General features: G+C 39.9%; 1 protein-coding gene and 1 long non-coding RNA gene across 2 annotated transcripts; one reads left to right on the top strand and one right to left on the bottom strand.

Moving 5' to 3' along the window:
- Nucleotides 1-1001: 1001 nt before the first annotated feature.
- On the top strand, nucleotides 1002-2995 carry LOC311254359. The gene is made up of 2 exons (XR_014622241.1): nucleotides 1002-1076; nucleotides 1743-2995. It is a non-coding gene; the product is annotated as an uncharacterized lncRNA (long non-coding RNA).
- Nucleotides 2996-6123: 3128 nt separating this feature from the next.
- rhcga (Rh family, C glycoprotein a) lies at nucleotides 6124-11027 on the bottom strand. Its single transcript, XM_084352201.1, has 11 exons — nucleotides 10757-11027; nucleotides 10085-10277; nucleotides 9084-9234; nucleotides 8831-8978; nucleotides 8556-8722; nucleotides 8326-8463; nucleotides 7738-7874; nucleotides 7466-7590; nucleotides 7223-7296; nucleotides 7066-7139; nucleotides 6124-6979 (listed from the first exon to the last, which is right to left on the bottom strand). Exons 1-11 carry the CDS (start codon nucleotides 10980-10982, stop codon nucleotides 6946-6948), a joined length of 1467 nt encoding a protein of 488 aa, XP_084208327.1. The 5' UTR covers nucleotides 10983-11027; the 3' UTR covers nucleotides 6124-6945.
- Between the last annotated feature and the right edge of the window lie 2411 nt (nucleotides 11028-13438).

Below are 13438 nucleotides of genomic sequence, written 5' to 3'. Positions count from 1 at the left end.
TTGCTTATTGTATATTATTAGACTTGCAAAGTTAGTAATATTATTCTGTGAAGAGAAATAAAGAGGGGAGTGAGAGAACCGACCAGACACCAAGATGTGGCTGGCGTGGACGAGAGAGGCGTGCAGCAGGAGAGGAGCATCAGAGGGTCAGCCATGAGCAGCCGGCGAAAAGCAGGTGAAAGTAAAGCAGGAATATTTTCACATCTTACTCTGTGAATGGAGGATTTGTTTCGACCTAACCAGAGGTGACTGTGGAAAGACAGACCAGACTGGTGTTTTATTTGGTTTATATCTGTGTATGTTTGAAGGAAGTGTGTTTCACGATGAGTTGTAAACTCGTTTTACTTTGTTAAAATAGAAGAACATGAATTGAGACAGTATGCAGTTGTATTTTTCTGTTTAGTAGGGAGCATAGTATTAAGAGTATATCATTTTTTGACATTTTGTGAGTTAATTTCCTTCATTTTTAACGCTAACAGCTGGCATGCATCTGACAGCGGGGGGCTTGAGGACTATCGCCGAGGTACAAAGTGATATTACAGACAGGATGGTTAGCATGCTAACTTCAGCAGACATCTCCGCAACACAATACACAGACATCTTTGACATAGCATCAACATTGTTGTTTCTTCACACTCTGTTGATAATATTAGTTATATATTTTGAATGTTTTAAACTAAAATTCTGGTCATATCTTACAAATTGCTCATTTAACCCAACCCCTAACCAAGTTCTGACTCAATATGACAAATGCTGTTAAAACTGAAAAGACCCAACAAGAACAAACAGACAAACAAAACAAAACTCATAGATTTGAATCCCCCCTTTCTAGGAAAAAGAGAGATGTGTCCACCTCAATAACCTGTATCAGTGAAAACATCTCATTTGAAAGTATAAAATAATATGCAATGAAAACAATTGTGCTACTTAAAGATGCAGAGGAATGTGTTTTTAAGTTTCTAAATGTTGGTCCCCCCCTCCATATGCCTCACAGTGGTTTGGTCCACTGCCAATCAACCTGCATCTCACACACCTGTCTCTGTGGCGCCTCTCTGAGCAGGTGCTGGTGGACCATCGTAAGTAGATATTTTGCAAACTTAACTTTAAAGAAAGGTACTATTTTTCTCTTGTCACAAAGGGTTAGGTCAAGGCACCAAAAACAAATTCAGGGTTGTCACGTTTACAAGTGTTGTGTACCCATGCACAGGATATAACTGCTAAAATGTTATCCTGAAACACAAGATGTAAGTAGTGTGGGATCATGGGAGTTGTTGGCTTCATTGTTAAACAGCCACCATTTTTGATGAAATCTGTCCAGGTGAATCAGGCAGAAATGTTCACAGACAAGTTAATGTTTCAAAGTTTTATTCACATTATGTTCCTCACTCTCTGACCTTCAGAGAGTCATAACGACAGGCGATCAGATAAAATGACAGATTTCTCTGGGTTTGAACATTGTTAGTACACAACTCTACAGAATAAATATAGGCCATTGATTAGTTTCAAGACATTTTAATGTTGAAATGTTACATATTATATTTTTAAATTGTATGCAAATATTGGCGACAAGCAGAGAAATAACATATTGAGATTTTCCTTTTAATTATAATAATCAAACACTTTCTGTTGTGCACTAATTAGGGCTCTGGGGCAGGTGGAGCAGCTAATTAACTAAACCATTCAGTTTGGATCCCTCGCACGTGTTTTTAAAGCAGCTCTGATTTCTACTTCTTTCAATCTAGGCAGGAGACTAGTGGCCTTTGTGCCCAAATCAAAGCACTCCCCCGCTATGAATAGTGATTTCTCTGGTTCTCCTCCTCACCAGTGCTGCCAGAGAGGTCTTCCCCCCTGAGACTTTCCCCTTTGACCCCAACAAATGGACTCTTGTCAACAGAATAAAAAAAGTAGTGATCGGCCTTTAGTGATGCCTGTTGTTCAGGCGATGGACGTTTGATGAGTGATCACAATGACGGAAAGGATCCTACGGAGAGGTTACTGGAGCTCAGCGCTCAGTGGGACGTCTTGTGATATGACATCAGCATTACAAGCTCTGGACAGTGAGGAGGTCAATTACAGAGTTGTCTCTCAGCTCAACTCTTTGCTTGCTTGTGTTGTAAGAACAAGAGAAATGCCCTACAGAAGAACAATACACATCTTCAGCCTCCTTCTTTTTCCATTGAGCTAAAATAATGAAATTCAAAGTGTGGATATGTGACTAATGATTGTCACTGTCATGTGGCAATTAGATGATGTGGACCTCTTGAAGTGCAGCAGCTTTTCAGGAGTGTGCTGAGGAGTAGACCACAATCAGGGGCTCCCTGATATCTCGCTCAGCAGCCCGGTGAGACCGCTTGGCGAGGACAGTGAGAAAATGTAGGTTGTTACGTCCGTCTGAAAGCCCAGATGGACTCTGCAGCCTGCTCCAATCAGCTCACAAAGGTGATATAATTGCCAGGGCAGGATGGGACAAGGCCACCGCCTTTGGAGTTCCTCAGCCTGCTCCTTTCCCCATTGCACCTATTCTCTCCCACTCTATACTCACTGATTATACTCCCCTCCCTCATTGTCCCATTATCCCCCTCCAACAACAGGCCAATTTGTCCCTCTAGCTTGGCTCCCGCCTCCCCTCCTGCTGCGTTATTTAGCCCCTCTTCTGCACTTCAATGGCAGGTACTGATTAGAGAACTTCCACGACCTCTTCGCTATTCCTCAAAAATCCCTCCTCCCCTTCCCAGCAACCTTTAATCTGATTACAGGCTTTCTGCAGCTTTTCAGGGGAGGCCAGTCCCAGGAGGACAATAGCAGACCAAGTGGTTTCACAAACACTCTCCCCAGGGTCATATGATTCACAAGAGGAGCTGCGTCCACTCTCCTCCGGCATCAGGTCCCCGCAAGGCCTGTCTGCACAGTGATTTAAGAGTAACATCTCTGTTATACTGTTATCTGTTTGTCAGCTCTTAGACCCTGTCATAAAAAAAAACTTTCCAAACAACCATATATGAGTCAAGATCAAGAATGTCTATCTGTCTTTGTCTAGTCAAATTCTGATCTTACTGGTGTTTCGGTGAAAAGATTTGAACTCGGTGAAATCAGTGTGCAGAAATCTTGTTTTCTCTCTGAAGTTTACTGAGCAGCACCTGACTTATGTTTTCTTTTACTTGTTACATTTATTTGGACTGTTGTTTCAAGGATATTAATGAAAACATTTTTTGTTTTTTGTTTTTTTCTCAAATCTGATTTATTTTAAAAACTCATGAAGCATTATTTGTTCATTTAATTGCTTGTGAACCGAGCACCATGTCAGACCAGCGTTACTGTCTAAACACTTACATTAATGAACATTGTCAAATATTGACACAACTTTTATAGCACATTTTTGTGCTGCAGGAATCGTGTTGTCTTTGGGGGAAATGATGAAAGAATTGCAGCATTTATATTTAAAAAAAAATCACATTTAGCATCACTCTCTAAAACATTGATGGATGTTGGACAGTATTTTTTTCAAAAATGTATCCAAAATAGATGCAGAAGTACCAAAGATTTTGTTTTTTTCTGCTCATTCTTCTACCTTGTCAAAACCTGGCAAATAAATTGCCCACAATGCAACTTAACCACTCACAGTTTGGTCAGAGATCCAAGTGTGTTGTACGAGTAGCTGCTAGCCTCAAGCAGAAATGAGGAGCAGGCTTCGTGGCACTGAAGCTGTGCTCACACGTGATCCTTATCACGTGATCTCATGGAGAAGCAGACATAAATAACATGGATCTAGCTTACATTAGAAACAAGGGCTATAGTTCAGAAGGCTTAAGATTGGATCTGCAAACCCCTCACATAATCTGTGCCGAACAGCATGTTTTGAACGGGCACTGCCTTAGTCATAATCAAAATGTGACATGATATGTTCCAATATACAAACAAAATCTTAGTTTAGTTGAGATAAATTAAAAACTCGTCACATCCTAGATTTAACTTGAACTGTCACATCAGTAACTCTGTATACTGTGCAAAAAAACAAAATCAAGCCGAAACAAACAATGAAATAAGTATAACACCATGTAAATGTTGTGTTTCACTGTATTAATCACAAAGACTCAGAGCTATTTAAATCTAACAGATAATCCCACAGTTAACCTGTTTAACCCCATCAGGCCCTTTTACAGACCTCTTAACTCAATAAAGCTTCTGCCGCTAGTCAACCTGAGAAGACCAGCACAAAACATATGTCCACCAGTGTATTTAGAGTTCATTAATGTCACGGTGACTGGTCAGGAAATGACCCTTGTTGACCGGCCTGTCCATGCCTCATTACCATCAGAATGAAGGGAGCAGGAGGACCAGAGTGCTGGAGACAACATGTGAGCCCATGACGAGCTGAAGGACCAGTTAACCCTCTTCAACTCTCCATATTTGCACCTAAAGTCAAGATGAAGAAGGACATTTCTCCACTCATTCAGGGAGCTTCATCCTTTTAAATAACTGGTGAGGAGCTACAGGCATTTAAACCTGATGCTGCTTAAGAGCCCTCGTGGTCAAAGTCACATGAATCAAGGTGTTACACAGCTCTGGAGGCAGCAACAGGATTTAAATTTTTTTTTAAAAAGTATATACAATTGTCAGCTGGATATTAACCAAAATAAATACAGTTAAAGGCAAATACAGCTTCATCTTTTCCCTTTTGCCCTCAAACTCTAAACAGTTACGCTTATGTACACAAATTAAAATTGTGTTGTTTGTCAATAATTCATATAAAATGCTCAAATTTGTAGGTGTCCTCATGAGATGGAAAAAATACAAACGTGTAGATATTCCTCCTCTGGCTGCTGTTTGGTCCACAGCCGGAGAGAAAAGTTGATCCTCACATAAAGTAAATATGCGTCATAATTTATGGAGCTGAAGTCTGCATGCATTTTTTGTTTGCACATATTTGTTCTTCTACTTTCCAAACCTGTGATAGACAAAATAAAACACCGACTAATGTTGGAACTAATATTTGGATATATCACTAAAGTAATATACATGTCGTCTCTCAGGATACAAGTGTTGATTGAAGAGAGTTAGAGGGCTGAAACTTTCCATCATTTTTTTAACCATATATCGCCCCCTTGTGGAGTTATAGTGGACTTGTGATTAAGAAGAAAGTATTCAAACGGAGTCAGATGATTGTGATTTTTGCCTTGAGATTGATTAATACTGTTTGTTTTGCATGAATAGGGAGAACAACAGTTTATGAAAAACATATCACATGTAAATATATCATTTGCTACTAAACATCCATCAGATTACATCCTTTTATCCAAGCACTGAACTTTGCTCTGAACTTTTCTTTTCTTTTCTTTTCTTTTTTCTTATCTTTTCTTTTCTTGTCTTTTCTTTTTTTGTCTTTTTTTCTTTTCTTTTCTTTTTTCTTATCTTTTCTTTTCGTGTCTTTTCTTGTCTATCCTTTTCTTTCCTTTCCTTTTTTCTTTTCTTTCCTTTCCTTTTTTTTCTTTTCTTTTCTTTTCTTTTTTCTTTTCCTTTCTTTTTTCTTATCTTTTCTTTTTGTGTCTTTTCTTGTCTATCCTTTTCTTTTCTTTCCTTTTCTTTTTTCTTTTCTTTTCTATTCTTTTCTTGGCTTTTCTTTTCTTTTTTTCTTTTCTTTTCTTGTCTCTCCTTTTCTTGTCTTTTCTTTTCTTGTCTCTCCTTTACTTTTCTTTGTGCCTTCTACCTTTAGCACATGGATGACATATTCTTCTTTGTCAGGGCAGGGTCATGCTCTGTTGCTAAGGTTGATATTGATATAATTTGTTTCAACTGATCATAAGTTATTTCAGTGTACACAGTGGAAATAACAGCTACTTGTGCTTTAATTCACTATGTCACACACCAGTCCAATACTTACAATGTTCATTGATACAGAAGTAGATTGTTAAGCTGTCAGTATTTCCATTGAGTTAATTAGTTTAACGCGCCTTTATCCATTTATTTAGGTTTTATATACACACAGAAATTCTGACATCCTGATTGTTATTTTTGTCTACTTCTTCATGGCGCCTGATTGTGACTATCACACTTCAGTCTTGTAATTATTTTTTTATCAGTGCCTTCGTATGTCTTGTAATGAAGTAAGAAACAGGAGTTTAAAGATAACAGTTTAACTTTATTGTTTATTTCTAGTTACATTATATGTCATTAATACAACACAGTGTATTGGAGGTAACATTCAACACTGCAGCAATCAAATCACTGAAATTGTGTCATCGCTACTGTAGTTACTCAAAACTTCCACCTTAAGGACATAAAAGTTATGCGACAAATAGTATGCATGACATGTGGAAGCATATGTACAGACAGTTAATAATACATAATTTAAGAAATAAAATATACAACTCAGAAATTGTCACAAAGATCTTTGATTCTTCACTTAACACCTCTTTTTACAAACACAACTAAAAGAATTTCTTTTCAACAAACTTCATTCATAAGAACTAAAATGGCAAACTTCATCAATGACAATATTCAGCAATTAAAAGGCATTGCATCAAATAATTCAAAGCTCTCTATGGTAAAGACAAAAGAGTATCGTGATGCTTTTTCAAACAAAATGTTGTTTTGTGCATTATAAACATAAACAAAGTGTCTGTGACTTCTCGTCACACTGCCTGGATTCTGGACCTGACACTTTCCAGTCATTTAGCATATACAAATTATTATAACTATATAAGTTTCTTCCAAAATGAAAGAGAAAGTAAATGCAGTTGAGTTCAGAATAAATGTTACATTATTTTGTAATTATTATCTTAATCTTCCAATCATTGACACAGGTGCCAGAAAAATCAGGTATGAAGCAAGCGAGACGAGACTGGCAGAATACATCCAAATATTTTTGAGGGTTGCTCCTTCATAAATTAATGTCGTTTCACAGCTGTATCAAGTTCAAATGCAAGTTTGATCGTCCACTGTGAGGCTCTAACTCTGCTCCACCGAGAAGTTTGACTCAGATCTGTTGAACGAAAGAGAATAAATTGAATGAGAATGCATGAGAAGGAGGAGTAAAATGAGGATGTGATGAAGTGTGAGTAAGCTTACATGTCCTGGTGTTTGTGGATCATGTGGTTGTTGTACTCCAAGACGGGAGGGATGGCCTCCTCATCCTCAGGAACCTGAAACCAACACAATTGATCAGACGATTTCCTTTCCACTTAAAGGGCAATTACACCATCTAGTGGTAGAAAAGCACTCTTACCTCCCAGTAAACTTCATCATCAAAGCAGTTGTCATCAGCAGGGTCGCCCCAGATGGGGATCCTCAGGATGAGACCTTTGAAGACACACACACAAAAAAAATCCCATTAATCACGAATTCTCACTTCAGTTTTAATATTTTTTTCTCATCATCATTTTCTCAACATAATCTTTATATGGAAAGATGAGTATTATAGTATTTTATGTACATTTATAGCACTACACAACACGTTTTTCAAACCCACCGACAATTCCTCCTCCGACAAGCCCAAATGCGATGGCCACACATGTGCCAGCAGCCTGGAAGCCTCCCTGGGTTCCTACAGATCTGTTAGCAAATTCGCCCTCAAAGTCAAACGTGTTGATCAACCTGAAGGAAGAAAAAAACGTTTTAATCCAGAGTTTCATATGAAACTTTGAGAAGCATGAAGAAGAGATACGAGTGCTCAGATGAAGACTGCGCCCGACTCCAACTTTAGAGTCAGCAAACAGGCAAAGTCAGGCTTTCTGAACTCACCCCTCTCTGCTGTAGACACTTTCATCGGCGGCTGCAGCAACAATGGCGCCAATGAAGCCGCCGAGCATCCCGGGCACAGCATGCAGGTTGTGAACGCCACATGTATCCTGGAGCTTTAAGTATTTCTCCAGGAAAGGCTGAAATTGAGAACAACATTCATCCATCATTAAAGTCCAGTTGCCTACGATTTATTTTTAAGACTGTGTTTTGGCCATATTAAAGATAACTGACGCTTAGAAAAATAAGAAACTCACCAAGTATAATTTGTTTATGATAAGTTATCATAGAAAATAAAATCCTCCTCATGTTGTTAAAATCCCAATCTCTATTTTGCCCTTTTTAAAACTGCTTTCGACACGCCTCCTCAAACATAATAACAGTTGTCACGAGGTTCACAGTCATTGCCAACCAACTTAGGTGTGCCACAACAACTTGCTTCATGCCATTTAACCCTCAGTGCCTGCTCTTGAATTGAGTCATCGCTTCTTATAATCCTGTCATTTTCCTGTAATACAACCTAGAGCTGGTTTCACTTTGATCCTCCTTTTCATTCAGAGCCACAACACAAGTTAGGAGGTGCAGACTCACCGTCACAAAAATGTAGCCAAAGGTCGAGATGATGCCAGTGCAGAAACCCACGATAAGCGAGCCATAAGGAGTGATCATGAACTCTGCCGCTGTTCCCATGGCGACACCACCTGCCAGGGTGGCATTCTGGATGTGCACCTGTCAGGTAAAACAGCATGCCAAGTCATGAGACACACGTTGATGTTACAAGAATGCTTGTAGATTTGTAGTTTTCGGTGACAAAGCGTTACCATGTCCAGTTTTCCTCTCTTCTGAGACATGCTGGAGAGGGCCACGGTGGTGAGAACAGAGGAAGCGAGGGCGAGGTAAGTGTTGATGGCTGCTCTGTGCTGTCCGTCGCCGTGGTCTGTGATGGCTGAGTTGAAACTGGGCCAGAACATCCACAGGAACAGAGTACCTGTGAGGTGAGAGAAAGTCAATCAAACCCGGTTAGATTAAGACATTCACAATCAAGGAAACAGGTTTGAGAGCGATGAATGCGAAATATAAATCGTCTGTCACTCACCAATCATGGCAAACACATCCGAGTGGTAGACAGATCCATTGAGGCGTTTGCTCGAGTGTAGGTTTGGTCGGTAGAGGACCCAGGAGATGGCCAAACCATAGTACCCTCCGAAGGCGTGAATGACCATGGAGCCACCAGCATCTCTGCACTATAAGCAGCACAAAAAAGAAATCAAGAAAGTTTGATAAAAAAATCTCACCTCTTGGACAATAACTAAGTTTCCAGTGGGGTGATTGTGTTCGGTGAGACTCACGTGAAGGAGGTCGAGGATGATGTACTCCTCCACAGCGAAGAGTGTGACGCCAAACAAGGTGACAACCAGCAGCTGGACGGGGCTTACTTTTCCCAGGAGGGCACCGTAGGCGATCAGAGAGCCGGCACAGCAGAAGTCTGCATTGATCAGACTGTGGAGGACGAGAAGAAGGGCAAGGTTATGGTCTGAATGAGGGAAAACTTTAACTGTAAACATAAATGAACACTGAGGCAAATCACTGAGAGGAGTCAAAGCGAGGCCGGATTACCAGTGCACGCATGAGTGCATGTCGGCTTTAGTTTTGGCATTCTGACTAAAATTGCAAATTTATTCGAGGAATTGTCACCATTAAAGTACAATACAGACGCAATGGCCCATGCTCACATGGTGTGTATTAGTGCACAGAAACCTTGAGGCCAGTTAATGTTATTCCAACACAGGAATATTATTTTAATGTTGTAGTTCGTCATGTGGAGGCAATGGTTAACACTTCTTAATACAAGCTTTAGCTGTCAAAGAAATTTAGTGGCATAAAAAGCAAAACATCTTCCACTGAAAATAAAATTGAAGTAAAGTACAAGGATGTTACATTCATCACTGCGTATGTCAAAAGTTACACATGCTTATGTAACCCCCAGGACCTGTAAACACGTGTGAATCACGTGTAGAACAGGTGGATTTACAAAGAAGGCACCTGAGGGGTCAACAGCCAAGAGTTACACGTGCTTTCAGCAAACAAACTTGATCGGCTGCATCTTTGCGATGACTGCTTCACCTCGAGACTGAAAAGCCTTAATCTGGTGACAGCTGTGACATAAGTACGCCTTCAAACAAAACCTGACTAAATTGACGCTCTCCTGTCCAAAAACAGTCATTCACCTGTTGATCTATTGTTAGGTTAAAGTATGTAGTTACATAACACACCCGTGCACCAAACACATGCACCTCCTCCAGGTTACTGAATGACTGATGGCGCACAAAAATCAGATGAAGAGGCTTACCTCTCTACTCCGATGGTGATTTTTCCGGTCTCCGGGTTGAGGGCGTGGAACCAGCCCTGCATGAGAAGAGCCCACTGCAGGCCGAAGGCGGCGATCAGGAAGTTGAATCCCACACTACCGAAGCTGTAACGTTTCAGGAAGGTCATGAGGAAACCAAATCCAACAAAGATCATGACATGGACGTCCTGGAAGCCTGGAGAGAGGGAAATACTGTTGAGTTGCAATGGCACGCAATGATCTACATTTGTAGAATTATGATTACAATATTTTAAAATACCAGCCTGATAAATTCTACTTCACATCCATTAACTTAATATAGTTTCTTATCAATTATTCATTTGTAATTTACACTGAGATTTTATTAGTTTATTTTTTGCTTTAAGGTATCAATAGCTTTGAGATGCTAGCCATCGCTTCATGTTCAGGTTACAACATGAGCGAACGCTGTGCAATGCTGCTGTAGTTTGTTCAATTGCCTTTGCACAGTCACAATCTAGATTCTAGTTGAAAAACAGCTCAGTAAATTAAAATTCATGCAGAAGCTGGAGGGAAGATGACCACAATCTGGAACTATTTTTAAAAAAAAAAAAAAAAAAAAAAAAATCAATAAAAAGTCATAGTCAACCATTAAATACCAGGGTGGCACATCACTGACACAGGATCATCACTTACTGGGATATCTGAAGTAGAAGTCATTTTCGATGTCGCTGGTGATGTTGTTTTCCCTTCTGAACTCTACCCAGTGTGCGTCTGACTCCTCATCATACCGGATGAAAACTCCAAAAAGAATAATCATGGCAATCTGCCAGACGAAGCAGACAGCCGGCAGACTAATGCGCACATTGGTGTTCTTTGTCCGGCTGAAAAAATTGCACACACTATCGCAGCAGTTCCCCATGGTGATGCCTCTCTGCAGCTGATGCTCTGATCACTCCTCAGTCAGGCCCTTCTCTCTGCTGTGACTCCCAGCAGCTCCTCAGCAGGTCAATATATACATACGGACCTGTGGAGGGCTGTGCTCAAGTTCTCCACTCACACACAGAGGTTGGACACATCTCACCTGTCGGCAGGTAAACCACTCCTTCACTCCGCTTGCTTCTGCTTCACTCCTCCCAGAACAGGCACCCCAGCATGAGACAGGCACTGCATAAACATGTGATTGAAGTACAGACATTTTATTCAGTGACTAAACTTTATCTGGCATCATCATCATGATGTTGCAACTTCCAGCATTATAACAAAATGTTCTCGTTACCCAGGTGGCCAGCACAGTCAGAAAACACAGAAACAGAATCAGGTGAGAATGGTGTAACGGTAAAGATGCTCAACACCTGTGACACTTGACAGGTATAATCACTTGGTCCTGTATTGTGAATGATTTTTCAAGTGGCAGCGAGGGCTCTGTGAATGTATTAAACGTGTGCTGGGTGAACACACCTGTCCCTCAGGCTCAGCTGTCATCACCAGAGTTGCGTGCTGAATTCAGGTGTGTTCACCTTCTAATTTGAGGACGCAGCGTTTATTCCCAGGAATCATAGAACTGCTAATTGAGTCATATTTCATATCCAACACATATTTTTGCTTTATTACAACCTTGTACGGAGGGTTTAACCAGCATGAATGTACATTTTCAGTTTTAACCGCTGACTGACTGACTGCCAAAAACGTCTCTGCTCATCTCAAAAACTAAAATAAGCACATCGTTCAAATAAGTTGTGTAGTGTTGAGAAATATCTTGTTCAGTTTTCTCCATTTTAAAATCTTTTGGCTCAATAAGCTTTATGTTTTTAATTCAGTAAAAGTTGATGAAAAAATGCTTTTTTATTTCATTGAGATAAAAAAGCTTTTAGCTTAGGTTGTATAGGTTTCAGGGATATGAAGCATTTGAAGATACTCCAAGAAGTGACCTTACAATGATCAGAAATACCAGTGTAGATACTAGTGGATTATGTCTATTGCAGAGTTCAAAGGGTTGCGTGCCTTTCTGCACTACAATGAACTCTGTGTTGAGACAGACTAATTACAGGAACTTATAGTAAGACGTGAGTGTCTCTCCAGGAAAGCAAGCTTCCTGTCCTCCTCTGCTGCCAATAAATAGTAAACGGACTTACACTTCTATATATCTTCAGTCTACTGGCCACTCAAAGTGCTTAACAACACTTTTCACATTCACCCATTCACACACACATTCATACACTGACTGCAGAGGCTACGATGCAAGGTGAGCTGCTCATCAGAAGTATTTAAGGGTTTAGCGTTTTGCTCAAGGATACTTTGACATGCAGCCGGTGGAGCCGGGGAATCGAGTCGCGACCGGTCAGAAAAAGGTTGCCCCCCCCCCCCCAACCACCCCCGGCTGGCTTAAGTACATCACATGCCTGCTGGTTACTGTTGTCGTCCTACAACAAGTCATGTGTACTGCGCCACGTTCTTGCATTTACCATCTTGATGATTATCTGACAGAGGAGATTCCAGTTTAAGGATCCATCATATGTCAGGGCTCCACTGTATCTCTGACACCAGGTACATTCCAGATGATATCTGTTTTCCTCCTTTAAACATATTTAACTTCTTCAACTCGTTATGCAACACGTTAAGCATCGCTGACGGAGTTCTCTACAGATGTGCTCACGTTTTCAATCAGTGATATGCTCTCACCTGACTTTAATAGACAGACCTAGTGTCATTGTAATTCTTCTTGTATGTTCAGATATCACCTGTAATGTGTCACTGGGCTTTGCAGGTTTTTAAGAACGATAAAGAAAAAGTCTACAACATACATGTACACACACTGATACAAACACAGGTGTAAGATTCTTGATACAATAAAAATGCTGCATGACTTTTACGGGTTGGCTGCAAAATATTCAGGGATGTACCCAAAATTCAAACTGAGTAAAGATATCATGTTGAAAGATTACTTTGTTAAAAGTGAAAGTCCCGCATAGGAATAGTACTTGACTAAAAGTTTTGATTGGACTTTAAAAGTACATTTAAAGTACAAAATTACATTATACATTAATTAATAAATCATAATCTGATTGGCGATAAAATAATTAAATAAACTTTGGCTCAGATGTAGCTTGAAATCTGCAAAGTAGCTAGTAACTAAATCCATCAAAAAATGTTTTGGGGTGAAAGATTTGCCTCCAACATGTAGTGCAGGGATAGTATAAAGTAGCAGAAAAAATACACATGTGCAAGTTCCTTAAAAAATATGCTTAAGTACTGTACTTGAGTAAATATGCTTAGTTACATCACTGAAAATATTTTTGGGAAATCTTTGGAAGGGATTTATGTTTCCACAGATTTCCCAGATGTTTGTATTATTTTGAACTGGAATGTCTTGTTGTG

The sequence above is a fragment of the Pagrus pagrus genome, assembly GCF_965226575.1.
Source record: "Pagrus pagrus genome assembly, chromosome: 1".
In the NCBI taxonomy this organism is placed as follows: domain Eukaryota; kingdom Metazoa; phylum Chordata; class Actinopteri; order Spariformes; family Sparidae; genus Pagrus; species Pagrus pagrus.
The sequence above is the reverse complement of the archived record's forward strand: the minus strand, read 5'-3'. Positions and strand labels throughout refer to the sequence as shown.